This window comes from Ranitomeya imitator, chromosome 2 (genome assembly GCF_032444005.1).
Source record: "Ranitomeya imitator isolate aRanImi1 chromosome 2, aRanImi1.pri, whole genome shotgun sequence".
Lineage (NCBI taxonomy): Eukaryota > Metazoa > Chordata > Amphibia > Anura > Dendrobatidae > Ranitomeya > Ranitomeya imitator.
Window position 1 is genome coordinate 511,157,147 of NC_091283.1, and position 19,916 is coordinate 511,177,062.

At 43.3% G+C, this 19,916-nt stretch overlaps 1 protein-coding gene across 1 annotated transcript in view; it reads right to left on the reverse strand.

Annotated features, from left to right (window-relative positions):
- Window positions 1-265: 265 nt before the first annotated feature.
- Window positions 266-19,916, reverse strand: part of LASP1 (LIM and SH3 protein 1) — a 77,661-nt gene continuing 58,010 nt past the window's right edge. The window contains exons 6-7 of the mRNA XM_069751685.1: window positions 7,151-7,257; window positions 266-2,658 (exon numbers count right to left, since the gene is read on the reverse strand). Of these exons, the coding sequence (XP_069607786.1) occupies window positions 2,485-2,658; window positions 7,151-7,257 (281 nt within the window). The 3' untranslated portion in view covers window positions 266-2,484. The remainder of the gene's footprint in view (window positions 2,659-7,150; window positions 7,258-19,916) is intronic.

A 19,916-nucleotide genomic window follows, 5' to 3' on the forward strand; every position in this document is an offset into this window, starting at 1 on the left:
GTTAATAATCTGATGTGTCAAAACTAACAGACCAAAATGTGAGCCTTACCAATAGAGCGTACAGTGTATGTCAGTGCAAGGAAAAAGAGAAAACGTTACCCATAGTCAGAGAATGCCTAATTTACAACAGATGTAAACTGAAATTTATTAAGTTTTGCAACAGGCAACATAGTGGATTCACATCTACTAGATGGGAAAATACTGTATTACACGGACCCTGTCCAACACGCAAGTTGCTCCAGAAATAAAACACGTTAGTCACAGGTAAAAATGATATTTTTATTTTCAATTTAAGTAAACCGAGAAAGCTTTTCTTGGTAGCGACATGATTTGATTTTTTTTTTTTAATTTTACTAAGTGATTATAGGCCCAAGCAATTTGATACAAAGGCTTCCCAGCATGGGGTGTGATAAACAATAAAAAAATAAAACTGATTGACATGTACACAAGACAGTAAGGCTGCGGAGGGAAGGAGGGCAACTTGGAGGGGTGTCTTTTCTCTGTTCCCCTATTCCGCACTGGGTCTGAGTGAAAGTGCATTGAATAACAGCAGAGAAGGAATGAGTTTGGTCCAGTTAGGAATGAATGGAATAGATATTAATCCCTTCCCTGTAAAATTAAAGAATTTGTTGGTCCTTTTTTTGGGTGGGATGTGGGAGAGGGGAATCTCCCTGCCCAACTTCTGTCAGTAGACTTATATGTATAATGAGGCAGGATGCCTCTACAAGAACTTCACTTGGCCTACGGCACCCCACCGGATGGTAAAGATGTTACACTGCGTAGTACAGGAATGTGTGAAGTATTGTTACAGTTCTGTGGAATTACTCATCTCACCCAGATTTCACATTAGGTTCCAGTTACATTTGCTTTACTTTTTTGTGCTTTAAATAAATGTGACCTCAGGTACACTGAAATGACTTGTGCTTGGTCCCTGCGTGTGGGAACCTCCCTACCCCTTACTGCAGGAAAAATATCCGTGAAGGAGGAAGAGAGCATGTGCAGAACCAGGACTTGAGTGAAGACGGGCCCCAGACAGAACACAACCTGTCTGTGTATGAGGGATTAAGCCAAAGCAAATAAGGCAAATAAAGAAAATGGAAATTTGGCTCAAGACGCATTTGGTTAAATGTCAGCACCAGAAGACTGCCACAGCTCTTCATAAAACAAAGGTCATAACGCCTATGATATAGGAAGGGATAATCCTGTTTACCCCAGTAATTCATTAATAAAGGTGATCAGCACCAGCATTACTGTCTCTATATACCCGAGATGTAAGGGGAAGGGGACATTGGGGAGATTGAGAAATCACCTCTATGTTCTCAACCACTAGAAAACCTTTGTACCCTCCACCACAGAGGTCTCCCTGTCACTTACATAGGGAGCGGTCATGGAGAAGAACACACAAGCTGAAGGCCTACAGATGAAATGTTGGTCAATAAAAAGTATGAAGACTATTTTTATTGGTTTTCACTGAAACCCGTCCCTTTAATGTTCATTGATTTTTATTAACTAGGTCTCTAAATTCTAAAGTGACGTTCAAAAAAAAAAAAAAAAAGAAAAAATAAATTGGGAAATGTATATATATTTATAAAATATAATTAGATGTTAAACAAAGGGAAATAGGAATGTAAAGAAAAAGTAAAATATTATAATTTAATCTTTCTGGCCATTTACAATTCAGCTAAATTCTATATAGATTTTTATAGTATTTTCTGAAATAAAATGGCACATATCCAACAAGGTTCATGACTGTAGCAGGGGCTAACTTGAGAAAAATACCTCTTAAGCCCCCTCATGCACCCTTTCTTAACCAGAGTGTTGCTTTTTAGCTACGCATCAATGATGTGCATGTTTCGGTTACCTATCGCTAGAGCTTGCTGTACATATGGAAAAAACTTGCACAAGGATGTTATACCAGAACGCACAAAAAAAGAAATGCAATGACATGTCAAGTGTGGTTAGCAGGTCTGAGGCAGCCCTGAAAATCTCTGCACACTATACATAAGAATTTTAGATTAAAAAAAAAAAAATTAGGATGATCAATGTCACAAAAAACAAACAAACCCAAACCGTTAGTCATTGAGTATTACATTATAAATTGAGTAGCGCACAGAGAATCCACCGCCACGGGGGCACAGGTTTTTGGGAATGTTTGTACTGGGAATATTGGTGGGGAAAAAAAGAGAAAGAAAAAAAAAATCTTTCTTTTAAGATAAAAAAATGATACCAGTGCAAAGCGCATAGACAAACGGACATAACAGAAGGGAAAGTAAAGCGGGAGACATCTCCTCAATGTGCTCCCTCCAGTGACTATAAGATGAAGGAAGAGGTCATTTTATCTTCTGGAGCCAGAGGGCAGCAAAGAGGGTTTAAGAGAGAATGCTGAGACAGGGAGAGGTGGAGACCACCCTTCCAAAAGCTGGGACAGGGCTGCACTGGAATGCTTCATGATTGTGTGAGAAAGATGAGGAGAGTTCTCCCCAATCAGATGGATTCAACGTAATTGGCAGGAAGCATGCCCGTCTCTCCTGTGCGCTCCACGGTGCCATACATCCATCCGTCATCAATCTGCTGCACATTAATAATAGTGTCACCGTCCTGGAAGGAAACCTCATCTTCATCCGCAGCGGAGTAATCGTACACAGCTCTGAAGCGCTTCTGTCAGACAAGAGAAAAAGGAAGGCGCTCATTAGATAGCCCATAATACTTCTGCAAGTGATTTATACCTCTGAACCATATGTAACCAATCTAACCAGCCCTCTTGTCTTTTCACTAACAGGATGCGGGCTATAAGGCTATGTTTACACTTTGCAGATTCCACTGCGGATTTTTCCGCAGCAAAATTCCAAAATCCGCAGTGAAAACCCATCGCGGTTTTTACTGCGGATTTATCGCGGTTTTTACTGCGTTTTCTTCTGCGGATTTTCATCTGCAGTTTTCTATTGGAGCAGGTGAAAATCCGCAGAAAAGAAGTGACTTGCTGCGGAATGTAATCCGCAGCGTTTCCGCGCGGATTTTTCTGCAGCATGTGCACAGAGTTTTTTGTTTCCCATAGGTTTACATTGAAATGTAAACTCATGGGAAACTGCTGCGGATTCGCAGCGGTCAAATCCGCTGCGGATCCGCAGCAAAATCCGCAAAGTGTGAATATAGCCTAAGAGGGACATACATTACTACATTCACAATGATGGGAATGATTGTTCACCTGGAATATTGTTCCTATTCTTCACTCCAATTAATGTTAACTGTTAGGTATGCATTTCTTCATAAAAAAGTTATGAGAAACTTAGTACCACTGAAGTCTACATGCCGTGTCTGGGATTGCAAGACAATGCCAATAGAACTGTGGCTGATGCTCAATACAAGACAAAGGGGAAAAAAAACAACTCAGTTTCAATTCCAGCTTGGTAGCATACATTTTCACCATGGTGATCTCATGGGACCGGTCAGTGCACCCGTGAGATCAGCATCATATCCTGGTTGTTATATACTGCCTGACCACCACTAATCTGATATGGATGACCTATCTCAAGCATGAATATATTAGTAGTTGATAAACCCTTTAAAAGAAAAACAAAAAAACATGCTTTGCAATTCATATGGCTTGAAGTATAAAATTATTGAAATTCTAACAAAGGTTAAAAACAAAAACTATAACATTTCTACTCTGCATCAGAGCTGTGTGACGTCTCAGAGGAGTGCAGACAGTCAGAAGACGTGCTGCAGATACCAAAGCAGTAGGGGAGAGAGGAGTATTTATTATTGTTAATATGGGGACTGTATTTCTGCATCGAGGGCTATGTGGGGTCCGGAATGCTGTATGGAGGACTATGTGGGTCAAGTAATACTGTATGGAGGCCTACATGTGGCACACTATACTGTATGGAGGAATATGTGCAGCCCATTATACTGTATGGAGGACTATGTGGAGCCTATTGTACTGTATGGAAGACTATGTGAGGCCATTATACTATATAGAGGGCAATGTGAGGGTCAGTATACTATCCAGAGGGCTATGTGGGGCCATTATACTATTCAGAGGGCTATGTGGGGGCCAGTATACTATTTGGAGGGCTGTGTGGGGGTCATTATACTGTATACAAGCCATTATACAATGTGAAGGTTTTTGTGGAGTCCATCATGCTGTGTAGAGGGCTGTGTAGAAACCAGTATGCTGTTTGAAGGGCTAGTGGTTGCAATTATACAGTGTGGATGGTTATGCTGGGGCCATCATCACGTGAATTGATTATCCCACTCTACTCCACCTTGGTCAGATCGCATCGGGAATACTGTGTCCTGTTCTGTGCCCCACATTTTAAAAAATACATCGAAAAACTGGAGCAAGTTCTATTGAGCGCTAACAAAATGGTGAGTGGACTGCAAAATATGTCCTATGAGGAAGGGTTAAAGGATCTGGGAATGCTCAGCTTCCAAAAAAGAAGACTGATAGGAGACTTAATAGTGGTATACAAATATCTGGGATGTCACAATGTAGAGGGATCATCCTTATTCTCATTTGCACCTGGAAACACGAGAAGCTATAGAATGAAAGTAAAAAAGGGAGAGGATACAGAATAGATACTATAAAAAACATTTTGACAGTGATGGTGATCAATGGGTGGAACAGGCTACCACGAGAAGTGTTGTGTTCTTCACTGGGAGGCAGGACAAACATCTGTCTGAGATGGATTAGTGAATCCTGCATTGAGCAGGGGGTTGGATCAGATGACCCTGTAGGTCCCTTCCAACTCTAATATTCTATGATCATACTGAGTGGAGTGGTGTGGAGGCCATTATACTGTATAGAGGCCCATTATACTGTATGGAGGGCTGTGTGGAGATCACAGTAGGGTCATCATACTGTGTGTGTGTGGAAGAATTCACTGTGGGGGTATTACACGCTGTTTCGGGCGAACACTTGTTGGAATCATACTTTATGGGGGCAATGAAAGGGCAATCTAGGGGCCTCAATGGGAGGAAAATTACTTTAAAGGGCTATACATTGTGAAATATACTCTTCTGTGACCCCGCCGAATATTAAAGTTGTTTTTTGTTTTTGCTATTGGGGGCAATTAGAACTTTTTAGAACTATGTATGCCCCTGGACACAAACATAGTAACATAGTAACAGTTTCCAAGGTTCCTTAAGTCCATCTAGTTCAACCCATAGCCTAACCTAACATGCCCTAACATGTTGATCCAGAGGAAGGCAAAAAAAACCCAAGTGGCAAACAGTAAGCTCCACATTGGGGAAAAAAATTCCTTTTCAACTCCACATACGGCAATCAGACTGGGTCCCTGGATCAACACCCTATCAACGTGTTTAACTACTTCCTGCTTATAGACTTTAAACAACTGGGTGGCCAGCGTTTTACTCTGCAGTGACTCTGCACGGTAGAGCAGCTGAACGCGATTGTACAGGTTCAGGAGCAAGGAACCAGCTGTCAAACACAGCCCAGCTCACCCAATCGCTATATACACAGCACTAAACAAGTGTCGTGTATGCAGTAATAGGTAGCAATAACAGTGCTTCTTCCTCCAGACCCAGCATATCATGTGATGGCTGCTGAGTCCTAGGAGACCAAGTCAGTTCTGCTATGCATCCAGGAGGCGGTATTTCCACTGTAACTGGGGCTAATATACCAGCCTCAATTAAGGGTGAAATCAAGCTAAAAAAAAGTATTTAAATTTTGAAATGTCCTCCAAATGTCTTTGATGATTGTATGGACATCATCACAATATGTAAAATAAATGAAAAGGCCCCCCCCCCCCCCAAAAAAAAAAAAAGACGCTGCAAATCCAAATATTACTAGCCCCTCCTTTGCTTCCAATATAAGAAAAATAATTACCGTATATACTCGAGTATAAGCCGACCCGAGTATAAGCTGACACCCCTAATTTTGCCACAAAAAAACAGGGAAAACTTAATGACTTGAGTATAAGCCTAGGGTGGGAAATGCAGCAGCTACCGGTAAATGTCAAAAGTAAAAATAGATACCAATAAAAGTAAAATTAATTGAGACATCAGTAGGTTAAGTGTTTTTGAATATCCATATTGAATCAGGAGCCCCATATAATGCTCCATAAAGTTTATGATGGCCCCATAAGATGCTCCATATTAAAATATGCCCCATATAATCCTGCATAAAGGTTAATAATGGCCCCATAAGATGCTCCATAGACACATTTGCCCAATATAATGCTACACAAATGTTGTTTATGGCCCCATAAGATGCTCCATACAGACATTTGCCCCATATAGTGCTGCACAAACGTTGATTATGGCCCCATAAGATGCTCCATAAAGATATTTGCGCCATATAATGCTGCACAAATGTTATGGCCCCACAAGATGCTCCATACAGACACTTGCCCCATATAGTGCTGCACAAACGTTGTTTATGGCCCCATACAGACACTTGCCCCATATAGTGCTGCACAAACGTTATGGCCCCATATAAAGCTGCACAAACGTTATGGCCCCATACAGACACTTGCCCCATATAGTACTGCACAAATGTTATGGCCCCATAGATGTTCGGGACGAGATCTGAATCTGAGCATGCGCCGCCCCCAGCGGGCATTTTCCCAGAGGCCACCGCATCGCAGCAATGGAGCTGCCGGGGCCTCCGGGCTTTGAGGAAATGCCAGAGGAGCCCCGACTCTGCACTAAGATATGCCGCCCCACAGCACAGAGCCCCGATGCTGCATGAAGAGGAGCCGCCGCCCCACAGCACCCACACAGCACAAAGAGCAGCCGCCGACGCTCCCCAGCACAGAGACCCCACGCTGCAGCTACAATAAGGTAATGGGGGATACTCCACTCACACTTTCCTGTGAGACGCCCCCTCTTCGTCATCGGGACCACTCCCACCCACCATATACACATTGGTGTCTGCACCCGACGTATAAGACGACCCCCAACTTTTAAGAAGATTTTCAAGGATTAAAAAGTCGTCTTATACGCCGGAAAATACGGGTATTTTGTTTTACACCCTACCAGAATTGAGGAAGACAAAATTAAGACTGAAAAAAAAGGCGTCCACAGTGATGTCACTGCTTTTAAGTGTCTGACAATTTTTCACCACACCATCCCATGAAATGACAAGAATAGTATACAAGCACCAGTAGTACTGAGAAAGAGGACTTACCCCTCCTCCTGGGGCGCTGTGTTGGGTAGCGACAGGGGCTGCTGGCTCATGGTAACCGTATTTGGGCGGCTGCTGTTGTGGCTGTTGTTGCCTTTGATGCTGATAAGCTATAAAATAGTAATGAGACAAATTAAAACATGAAGCTATGTTCACAAGTTCCGTTTTTGCAGCTTTTTGGTCTGCTTTTTTTATGCAAATTAAAAGGTGCGTTTTACAGTACCAACAAAAGCTAGGATATTTCAGAAATCTCACGCGCAAGGTTTCTTTTCTTCTTGATTGAATTGGAAAACTGCTGCATTTTTTGAAAACTGCAGGATGTCAATTCTTTCTGCATTTTTGCAGCTTTTCTTAACCAATAGAAAACAATAAGTGAAAAAAAAAAGAAAAGAGCAGCAAAAACGCAGCCATCAGTTTTTGCAACATTTTTGGTGGAAAAAAAAGCAGGCACAGCAACATGTGAAACCCATTTATTTTTGTGGTTTTCCCAAGTTTAAACCATAACTTCTTGGTATCCTCACATGAGAATGAATATTAGTACAGTTTAATTAAATTGGTGATGTGTAGGAAAGTAAACAATGCCCTACCTATGTGTTCGGTAAACAATGCCCAACCAAATCAACTTCCCCTGCTGTTTTTACATTTGCATTTGTGTATTTTTTCATTAACTCATAATTCTAGGTCACAGCTGCACTTCATACATGAAGCTTGCTATTTTTGCTCATAATAGCCACTTCTTTTTCAGACAAAAAACTTTTTCCACTAAATAATATGCTCAAATTGCCATTTATTCCAAAAATATCTTGGAATGTAGAAATGTACCGACTCCAGCTTTAAAAAAAATGTATTAATATTTCATAATTCAACTTTCATATGAATTTTATAAATGTTACTCAAATATATATGTTCTATCAAACTATGAACAGTGATAAGCAGATAAGGACACAGCCAGTACATTTCAGCAGAATTTTTCATGTGCACTAAAAGAAATTGAGAAATTTGACCGTTCATCAAAAATAACAGTGCAACAAGCGATTCCTCTGTATCCTGACATTGTCAGAGATGTTGCCAGAGTGGTTACTGCTTTGTCACCAACCCAAGTTAGTGTAGAGAGGTTGTTCTCTGCTCAAAATAATTAGATCAGATTTGAGGGCATCCATGAAAGAGGATCTGACAGAGGCAATACTTTCTCTGAGGACAAATTTATAGATTTCTTCTTATTAACTGCATAACAGTGTTTAGTGCATATTTACTTACAAGAGTTTAGAAAAGTTTATAAAAGTTATTTGCTATATTCTAATTGTATTCTAATATAGTTTTTGCTTTAAGTGGTCTGATTACTTATATGATGGTGAGAAACTGAATAAGCACGATGTTAAGATTTGACAACAGTAAATTTATTGTTACGAATTGGCCATTTATGAAGGAGTCGGAACCTGATAAAATCCAGGAGTCGGAGTCGCAACTGTGGCTTACCGACTCCACAGCCCTGCTGAAAAATGCAGCAAAAAAGGCAGAAAAGGTAGCAATGTGTGAACACAGCCTTTCTGGCATCAAAGTTTAACTGCACAAAACTTTAAAAACTCAAAAATGGTTGCTTGTAAGTTTGCAGTTGCTGAGAATCTACAATTCTAAGCAACTTCGCACTTCCCTGGTCAGCCTTACCAACAGTACTGCTGTAGACACTGGACCAGGGTCCTGCAAGTCTTCGTATTTAACTTTACCTATAAGTCATAATGAAGGTCAGAGAGGGGTCCCCTGCTTGGCACAGAGTGGCTGTGACTATGCTGGACCCAGATACGTCTAAGCAATGCTACAGTTCTCCCTCAGCAATTGCTAGAAGGGAAAATTGTATGGCCAGTCACCGTGTTAATTGCCAGGCGGCTTCTGATGTCAAATGCATTACCCATGATTATCAGCTGACCTATTTAAAGGTGTTTCCAGGCTTAGAAAAAGAGTCTTATCTTTTACTTGAATAGGACTGTGCTACAATTCTTGGCACAGACTACGCCCAAGAGAAGCAGTTTCTTAAAAAATATATTTAAAAAAAAAAAGCAATAAAAGCAGACTTCTCTAAATCTCTCAGAGGAGCTCCAGACTCAGACTGTGTCCAGTAAAAGCTTTCCCTCTGATCAGATCTGGAATCCAATGACTGTGATGTTCAGTCATGCTTACATGCAGATACAACCGGGATCAATATCATAATGGAAAAGCTTTCATCATATCAAAACTCATAACCATGGCTGACCTTCCATGACCAAAACTATATTAACAAGCAAGAATTGATCCACGTAATTCTTCTGGTGAAATATGACCAAATAAATACCCCAATATTTGCTGTCAGTGGTCATCCTCAGACCACATATGTGCCAAATAAAAAAAACCACTTTATTGCATGCATGCAGAACTATTATCTAAATACCTAAGGGATGCTACAAAATTGTAGCATTTACACATTTACAGGAGCAAGTCCTTCATGTGAAGAACAAATAACCATTCACGTTCACAGATCAGACCCTTATAAGTCTCTGTCTCCAAGGACTTCTGTCCTGCAGTGCTCAAATAAGTTCAGACTACGTATTTCCCTCTTACTCTGCAAACTGTGAGCATGCAAACTCCATTTAGCTGATCCAATCCACAATAGACCCACGTAACAGAGAAAGGTTTTATGGCAACAGAGCAAGGATTTATGGCAACAGAGCAAGGATTTATGGCAACAGAGCAAGTCCACAGAATAATCTCTCTAAAGAGGACCCATCTCCATCCACCATAGCACGTTATACATCAGTAAGAAGTAAGTAAATATAACTAATCTATATATATAATTGTCTAAGGGTTTTTCCGTCTGTCTGTCTGTCCTGGAAATCCCGCCAGGCCTCGACCAATCAGAGACCGGCACAGCATCGACGTAGAAATCCCGCGTCTCTGATTGGTCGAGGCCGCCAGGCCTCGACCAATCAGCAACGGGCACAGCGACGATGATGTCATAAAGGACGTAGACATCTCACATACAATAAGCATCCCATCATTTAGAATGAATTCTGCATGTTTTGTGCACATGATGCGTTTTTTTCCGCGAAAAAAACGCATCGCGGCAAAAAAACGCAGCATGTTCATTAATTTTCCGTTTTTTTTGCGGATTTCCCACTCCAAAATGCATTGGGAAGTGTCCAGAAAAAAACGTGGAAAAAACGCGGCAAAAGCGCGGCAAAAACGCATGCGGTTTTCTTGAGGATTTCTTGCAGAAAATGTCCGGAATTCTCAGGAATTTTCTGCAAGAAATCCTGAACGTGTGCACATAGCCTTACAGTAAACAAATTTACAGTGAGACTGGTACAGAGGGGAGAGGACCCTGTCCTTGCGGACTTACATTCTATTTATCAGCATAGGTCACAGTCTGGTTGGATATCGCTATGCCCATGTATCTAATGCCATGGTAATTCAAATAGTGGTACTTAGCCATTGAACTGGTATATCCAAGCCTATCCTGAATGATACTTTACTGCTCAGTTGAGGTACCTAAGTGTGTTAAGTGTGGTGCTGGGCTGTTTTTCGGGTGAGCAGAAACCTACTGAATGCGATATTGTCAACCGAGCAGTTGTATCTGAACCCAACATTGTGTGATAGGATCTGCTGTATCTAACTGTGTAATTTATAACATTGTGCTATAGAGATACAATATCTAATCCTTTCATGTTTAATACTGCGCTCCAGAGCTGCTGTATATAATCTGGTATTGTGGTGGCAGACTGGTGTATCATGTGTAAAGGCGTTTACATTTCAGTTGCGGAAGAGTCACAAGTTGCAGAATAAGGTAGTATACATAGCATAGCCACTAGTGCAATCTGACTGATACTAGTAATATGCAAAAACTCTGCATTTTACTCTACACTGTGTGCAGAATTATTAGACAAGTTGTATTTTAGAGGATTATTTTTATTATTGATCAACAACTATATTCTCAATCAACCTAAAAGACTCAAATATCAAAGCTTAATATTTTTGGAAGTTAGTGTTTTTTTTTTGTTTTTTTTTGTTTTTTTTAGATTTGGCTATCTTAGGAGGATATCTGTTTGTGTAGGTAAGTATTACTGTGCAGAATTATTAGGCAACTTAATAAAAACCAAATATATTCCCATCTCACTTGTTTATTTTCATCAGGTAAACCAATATAACTGCACAAAATTTAGAAATAAACATTTCTGACATGCAAAAACAAAACCCCAAAAGGAGATTTTTGGGTACTCACCGTAAAATCTTTTTCTCCGATCCAATCATTGGGGGACACAGGACTATGGGTGTTATGCTGCTTACCACTAGGAGGACATCAAGTAAACACAAAGAGTTAACTCATCCTCTGCAGTATACACCCCTTGACTGGCCAGTAATGACTCAGTTCGGTAGTAAAGCAGTAGTAGTAAAACCAAGACAAGTAAACTAGGTCCAAAACTGAGGAACAAAATACAACAACAAACAGCCAATAGGCTAACAGGGTGGGTGCTGTGCCCCCCAATGATTGGCTCGGAGAAAAAGATTTTACGGTGAGTACACAAAAATCTCCTTTTCTCCTACGCCTCACTGGGGTACACAGGACCATGGGACGTCCTAAAGCAGTCCTTGGGTGGGGAGCAATTGCACTGCTAAAATCCCATGTACCACTGGCTTACTGAGGTACCGCTGTCTGCAGAATGCAGCTGCCAAGGGCAGCGTCTGCCGAAGCCTGGGTATGGATGTGATAGTGCTTCGTGAAGGTATGCAGACTGGACCAAGTCGCAGCTTTACAAAGTTGTTGTGCGGAAGCCTGGTGCCGAATGGCGCAAGAAGCACCGACCGACCGAGTCGAATGCGCCTTAATCCCTGCTGAGACAGGGGTGTTCCTGACGCAGTAGGATTCCTGAATAGTGGAGCGAATCCACTTGGCTAGAGTGGCCTTTGAGGCAGGTAGACCTTTCCTATGTCCCTCTGGAAGCACGAACAGAACATCCGACTTACGGAAGGGAGCCGTGCGAGATATGTACCTCCGAAGAGCTCTAACCACGTCCAGAGTATGGAGAGCTTTCTCGATACGATGGGTTGGTGCCGGACAGAATGACGGCAAGACAATGTCCTCATTTAGATGAAAGGAGTAGACGACTTTAGGTAGGAAAGAGGGAGAGGTTCTCAAAACTACCTTGTCTGGGTGAAAAATCAGGAAGGGGGATCGGCAAGAGAGAGCCACCAACTCAGAAACTCTCCTGATTGACGTAATCGCCATGAGAAAGACCACCTTCCATGAAAGGAGGGTGAGAGAGATGTCCTGCAATGGTTCGAAAGGGGCCTCCTGAAGAACTCCGAGAACCAAGTTAAGATCCCATGACGCCAAAGGCATTCTATAGGGAGGGACCACCTGGGAGACTCCTTGGATGAACGTCTTAACCGGAAGTTTGGAAGCAATCTTTCGTTGGAGTAGAACAGACAATGCGGACACTTGTCCCTTGACCAAGCTAAGGGCAAGGCCTGACTCAAAACCTGATTGGAGAAACTCCAGAATGGACGGAATGGAAAAAACTAATGGAGAACATCCATGGGTATTGCACCATGAAAAGAAGATGCGCCAGGTGCGATGATAAATGTGCATAGATACGGGTTTCCTAGGGCGAATCATTGTAGAAAGAAACCCCTGGAGAGAATCCGACTTGGGCTAAAATCCAGGATTCAAAGGCCACGCCATCAAAGAGGGCCCCAGAGTTCTTGTGACAATTCGGGCCCTGTGAGAGAAGATCCGTGTGATCTGGAAAGCGCCAGGGGACGTCTGCGACCATGCTCGGAACGGCCAGTCTGGCGCTACCAGAATCACCGGTCTCCCCTCTGCTCTGATCTTCTTGATGACTCTCGGGAGCAGAGGAAAAAGGTGGAAATATGTATGGCAGCTGGAAACAATGCCACAACAGGACCAGAGCATCTGCCCCGATGGTGCAAGGATCGCGGGACCGCGCAATGAACTGGGGAACCTGGTTGTTGAACCTCGAGGCCATGAGATCCACATCCGGCGTCCCCCAGCGAAGGCAAATCTGCTGGGAGACTTCCAGATGGAGGGACCACTCGCCTGAGGCAAGACCTTGGCGACTGAGGAAGTCCGCTTCCCAATTCTCCATGCCCGGTATGTGGATCGCCAAGATGAGCGAGTGATTGGTCTCGGACCAGCGCAGGATGTGGGAGACTTCGAGCATGGCTGCCCTTCTGCGGGTTCCCCCTTGCCGGTTGATATACGCCACGGCTGTGGTGTTGTAGGATTGGATTCTGATGGGAAGGCCTGCGAGAAGGTGGTGAAAGTTGCGTAAGGCAAGAGTGATCGCTCGAATCTCCAAGATACGGATTGGGAGACGCGAATCTCTTGTGGACCAACGACCCTGTGCCGTGTGGTGATTGAAAACTACGCCCCAGCCCAAAAGGCTGGCATCGGTTGACACTACTAACCAGCGCACTGGAAGAAAGGACTTCCCTTGGTTCAGGGAGGACTGTAGCGTCCACCACCTGCCCCACCTCTGGCCTGGCGTCATTGGGAGGGCTTTTTCACTGATGTTGAGGGACCTTTAAACATATATCCAGATCCCTTCCTGTCTCTGGAGTCCCAATTCCTTCTATCTCCCGGGAGGCGACCTCTACTAAATCTCCCCCTCCGAAAATAGGGCCTTCTAATGTCCACCGGAAAGCGAGGGAATCCCTTTTTTCTGTCCCCTGCTTTCTCCAAAATATCTTCTAATTTCTGTCCAAAAAGAAAATGGCCATCACATGGTAAAGAACAAAGTCTGTTTTTCGAAGGCAAGTCACCCGGGCACCCCTTTAACCAAAGAGCACGTCTAGCCGCATTAGATAGATTCGCAGCTCTGGCTGCTAGCCTCACGGAGTCTGCCGATGAATCTGCTATAAAGGCAGCAGCTCCTTTAGCCATAGTTATACTGGTTAGGATGTCTTCTCTAGATATTTTAGATTTTAACTGGTCTTCTATTTGTTGTAACCAGACTATGGGAGCGTGCAACACAAGTTCCGGCAATTGCCGGTTTTAACCCCCCTGCAGTTGCCTCCCAGGTATGTCTTAGGAACCCGTCCGCTTTTTTATCTAGAGGGTCCCTTAGTACACCAGAGTCTTCTAAGGGAAGAGATTACTTTTTGGACGACCTGGCAACTGCACCATCAATTTTTGGAACTTTATCCCATGTTTCTGAATCTTTCTCCTCAAAAGGATAACGTCTTTTAGAAGCCGAGGGCAGATTACCCGATTTTTCCGGCTTCTTCCACTCTTTTTCTATAAGGGCTTTTACCTTAGTATTAACAGGGAAAGTACGCTTTCTTTTTTCCTCTAAACCCCCAAACAATGTACTCCAGGGATTTGGCCGCTTTTTCATCTTTAAGGCCCATTGAAGCTATAACGGCTTTTATTAACTTATCCGTGTTCTCAGTCAGAAAACACGGACGGCCTCCTTCATCGCTATCTGAAGAGGAGCCGGGGGATATAGAGGAAGAGTGGAAGGGAGATAACTGTTCCTCCTGATATTCCTCGTCAGACGGAGAGACATCGGAATCTAAAATATGTTCAGGGTTCTTACTACCCTTTCTCTTAAGTGCCGATTTAACTGAGCCTTCAACTTCGGCTCTAATTATGGCTCTAAAGGTACTGTCACACTAGACGATATCGCTAGCGATCCGTGACGTTGCAGCGTCCTCGCTAGCGATATCGTCCAGTGTGACAGGCAGCAGCGATCAGGCCCCTGCTGGGAGATCGCTGGTCGGGGAAGAAAGTCCAGAACTTTATTTCGTCGCTGGACTCCCCGTAGACATCGCTGAATCGGCGTGTGTGACACCGATTCAGCGATGTCTTCGCTGGTAACCAGGGTAAACATCGGGTAACTAAGCGCAGGGCCGCGCTTAGTAACCCGATGTTTACCCTGGTTACCATCCTAAAAAGTAAAAAAACAAACAGTACATACTTACCTACAGCCGTCTGTCCTCCAGCGCTGTGCTCTGCTCTCCTCCTGCTCTGGCTGTGAGCGTCGGTCAGCCGGAAAGCAGAGCGGTGACGTCACCGCTCTGCTTTCTGGCTGCCCGGCGCTCACAGCCAGACCAGAGAAGCAGAGCGCCGAGGACAGACAGCGATAGGTAAGTATGTAGCGTTTGTTTTTTTACTTTTTAGGATGGTAACCAGGGTAAACATCGGGTTACTAAGCGCGGCCCTGCGCTTAGTTACCCGATGTTTACCCTGGTTACCGGGGACCTCGGGATCGTTGGTCGCTGGAGAGCTGTCTGTGTGACAGCTCTCCAGCGACCAAACAGCGACGCTGCAGCGATCCGGATCGTTGTCGGTATCGCTGCAGCGTCGCTATGTGTGACGGTACCTTAAGACTAGAGGCAAAGTCAGGGGTCTTTTGGATACAATCCGCACAAAGACTTTTCTGCCACTGGGCTGCCAACGGAACTCTACAGAGGGCACATTCCTTGTTCTTAGACTTGGTGCTAGCCTTCCCTGGCGCCTGCCAAGCAAACAGAAAATGTAGCCCATTACCACCAGGGTGAAATTCACGAAGATCACTCACCACCCGCTGACCATGAAGGGTACTGGATTCTGAGGTTGAATAGGAGCATGGACCGCATCCCTTCTAGGCGCTGAGGAGTCCTGTGACGCCCGAGGACGATTTCCACTCCTTCCACTGGAGCGGCTACTTCTTTTAATGCGTTGGTGGGCAGGTGAATCGCCCAGCTTATGCTGCTGCTGAGAAGGCTGCTGCTGCTGCTGCTGCTCCATGGTGTTCTCCATATCTGGCCCTGCCTGCTCTTCTAGTGCCGGGACAGGAGTGGGTGAGTGGACTTCAATCAACAAAATACCGCCGTGGTGTTCAGCACAAGGGTTCCCATCAGGACAGGAAACCCAACTGAAGCGAAGGAGAGGTACCGCCCTTTTATTTCAGTAGGTTTCCTGTCCCGACTGGGCGGATCCCTCTCTCAGGTGTGCTGTAATGGGAGACGGGAAAAAATCCGTACAGAAATGCAGCTTTTTTCCCCGCAGCATGTCAATTCTTTTTGCAGATCTGCAGCGTTTCTGCACCCATTGACTTCCATTGAGTCAGGCACATCCGCAGCAAAACAGCAGATGTAATAAAGATCTGTGGATTTGCTGTGGATGTGGGTGTTAGAAATGCTGCAGATCGGGAGGAGGGAAGTGTGGGCGGAGCTATGTGCGTGTATGTGTGTGCCGGTGTCTGCATGAATGCGTGTGTGCGCGTGTGTGTGTAGGCATCATCCGATGGGACTACTAATCCCATCCGGCTATGCCTGGTACAGTGACACCATTAGCCAATGATGGGAAAGTAGTCCCATCATCCGGCTAAAGTGTTGAATCTTATAAAAAAAAAAAAAAAAAAACACATACAGTACACATATAGTACATATTTACCATATACACCTTATCCCCGAAGCCATCGCTCATCTGCAAATAAAATTAAAATAAACAAACAATATACTCCCTGTGTCCGACGTAATCCAATTAACAATTGTCCCATGACGATCTCCCATGGAGAGCTGTCACATCAGCAGATGCTACCTCTCTCCAGGGGCTCCTGTAATACAATGACTGAGATAATCCTCCGCACTTTATCACTCTGCTGTCGACAGGTCACCTGAGTTCACCTGTTACTTGCGGCACTATAGCGTGAGAATTTTCTCATGGTTGTAGGAGGGTTATCTTCGGTCAGTGTGTCATCGGAGGCCCTATAGAGTGGTCACATCTGCTGATGTGACCACTCTATAGGGGAGATATTCGTGGGATACTCGTTATTAACCCCTTTATGACCTTGGGATTTTCCGTTTTTCCGTGTTCGTTTTTCGCTCCCCTCCTTCCCAGAGCCATAACTTTTTTATTTTTCCGTCAGCATGGCCATGTGAGGGCTTATTTTTTGCGAAACAAGTTGTACTTTTGAACATCATCATTGGTTTTAGCATGTCGTGTACTAGAAAACAGGAAAAAAATTCCAAGTGCGGTGAAATTGCAAAAAAAAAGTGCAGTCCCACACTTGTTTTGTGTTTGGCTTTTTTGCTAGGTTCACTAAATGCTAAAACTGACCTGCCATTATGATTCTCCAGGTCATTACGAGTTCACACCTAACATGACTAGGTTATTTTTTATCTAAGTGGTGAAAACAAATTCCAAACTTTGCACAAAAAAAAAAAAAAAATTGCGCCATTTTCCGATACCCGTAACGTCTCCATTTTTCATGATTTAGGGTCAGTTGAGGGCTTATTTTTTGCGTGCCGAGCTGGTGTTTTTAATGATACCATTTTACTGCAGATACGTTCTTTTGATCGCCCGTTATTGCATTTTAATGCAATGTCGCGGTGACCAAAAAAAACTTAATTCTGGAGTTTTGAATTTTTTTCTCGCTACGCTGTTTAGCGATCAGGTTAATGCTTTTTTTTTTTATTGATAGATCATGCGATTATGAACGCAGCGATACTAAATATGTGTAGGTTTGATTTTTTTTTTATTGATTTATTTTGAATGGGGCGAAAGGGGGGTGATTTATAATAATTTTTTTTTTTTTTTTTTTTTTTACTTTTGCCATGCTTCAATAGCCTCCATAGGAGGCTAGAAGCTGGCACAACTCGATCGCCTCTGCTACATAGCAGCGATCATGAGATCGCTGCTATGCAGCAGAAATGCAGGTGTGCTATGAGCGCTGACCACAGGGTGGAGCTCACAGCTACCGGGGATCAGTAACCATGGAGGTCTCAAGGACCTCTATGGTTACTATACAGAAGCATCGCTGACCCCCGATCATGTGACGGGGGTCAGCGATGTGCTCATTTCCGGCCGCCCGGCCGGAAGCGCCGGTTAAATGCCACTGTTAGCGTTTGACAGCAGCATTTAACTAGTTAATAGCGGCGGGTGAATCGCGATTTCACCCGCCGCTATTTCGGGTACATGTCAGCTGTTCAAAACAGCTGACATGTCCCGGCTTTCATACGGGCTCAAAGCGGGGGTTCGGACCTCGGATATACTATACCCGTCTGAGGTCAGAAAGGGGTTAAAGAGGGACTACGTTGAAACAGGGAGTATTTGTTTTTGTTTGTTTTTTCCTACAGGTGATCAATGGCTTCGATTGGATTAGGCGTGGAATAAAAAGTATGAAAAAATGTGTAGTGTTTTATTTCATTAAAATACTTTTCTCTGGCTGTGCCTTTTTTTATCCCATTAATAACTATAGGATTAATAATGGATAGGCGCCTTATTGACACCTCTCCATTATTAACCAGGCTTAATGTCACCTTACAATAGCAAGGTGACATTGACCCCTTTTTACCCCATATGTCATTGCTGCATGGCAGTGCCAAGAGAGGCTAAGTGCCAGAATTGGCGCATCGTACAGATGCGCCAATTCTGGGGTGGCTGGGTACTGGTAATTTTAGCTGGGGGTGGGGGGGGCAATATCCATGCCCCTCTCTAGGTTGTGAATATCAGCCCACAGCTGGCTGCGTAGCCTTTCTGGTGATAAATTATAGGGGGACCACAAGTAATTTTTTTTTTTTCTGGGGGGGGAGGGGGGGTCCCCCTATTTTAATAGCCAGGCTAAATATACAGCTGTGAACTGATATTCATAGCCTGGGAAGCTCCATGTGTATTAACCCCTTCTCAGGCTAGAAATATTGGCCCCCGGCTTTCCCTCTCTGGTGCAGAAAATTGCACGGGAGCCCACGCCATTATTTTTAATTAAAGATATTGCGTGCAGATTTTGTGTATCTAACTATTTATGTACCATTCTACTATGTTCATTAGTAAACATTGACCTTGGTATTATCTATCTTCTATCTGTCTATATCTGTGTGTGCACGTGTGTGCACGTGTGTGTGTGTATAAACATTCTTCAATGGAGTATGTAAATGAAGAGGTTGGACAACAAAAGACATCAAAATTATTTTTTTTTGTTAAATAATATATCTTTATTTAGCTTACAAAAACGCATGTAAATCTGCATGAAAGTCCGCACCTGTGTTTTCTGCCAAGAAAGGAAGAATCTGGCAGAAAATTTCACAGGGAAATCTGCAACGTGTGCACATACCCTTAACCCCTTCCCGACGCGGACCTTTTTTGTTTTTGTATTTTCGTTTTTCGAAACCCCTCCTTCCCAGAGCCATAACTTTTTTATTTTTCCATCAATATGGTCATGTGAGAGCTTATTTTTTGCGGGACGAGTTGTACTTTTGAACGACACCATTGGTTTTACCATGTCTTGTACTAGAAAATGGGGAAAAAAATTCCAAGTGTGGTGAAATTGCAACAAAAAAAAGTGCAATCCCACACTTGTTTTTTGTTTGGCTTTTTTGCTAGCTTCACTAAATGCTAAAACTGACCTGATATTATGTCATTGCGAGTTCATAGACACCTAACATGTCTACGTTATTTTTTATCTAAGTGGTGAAAAAAAATTAAAAAATTTGCTTAAAGAAAAAAAAAAAAAAAGCACCATATTCCAATACCCAGTAACCAAATTTGTATAGGAGGGCACCACAATGAATCTAAAAGGGATACACCCAGGCTCAATACAAACATTTTTATAACAACATACAGAGAAAAAGCTGCAGACCACTAACTGGATCACCATACATATAAGAATAGTAATTTTATTGAATACACACCAACAAACTTTTTAAAAACAATTAAAAAGTCAACAACGACTTGAACATGAAAACACCCAAACAGCTTATAATAAAGCCTGAGGCTGCCCCTCCCAAGGCCGATAAA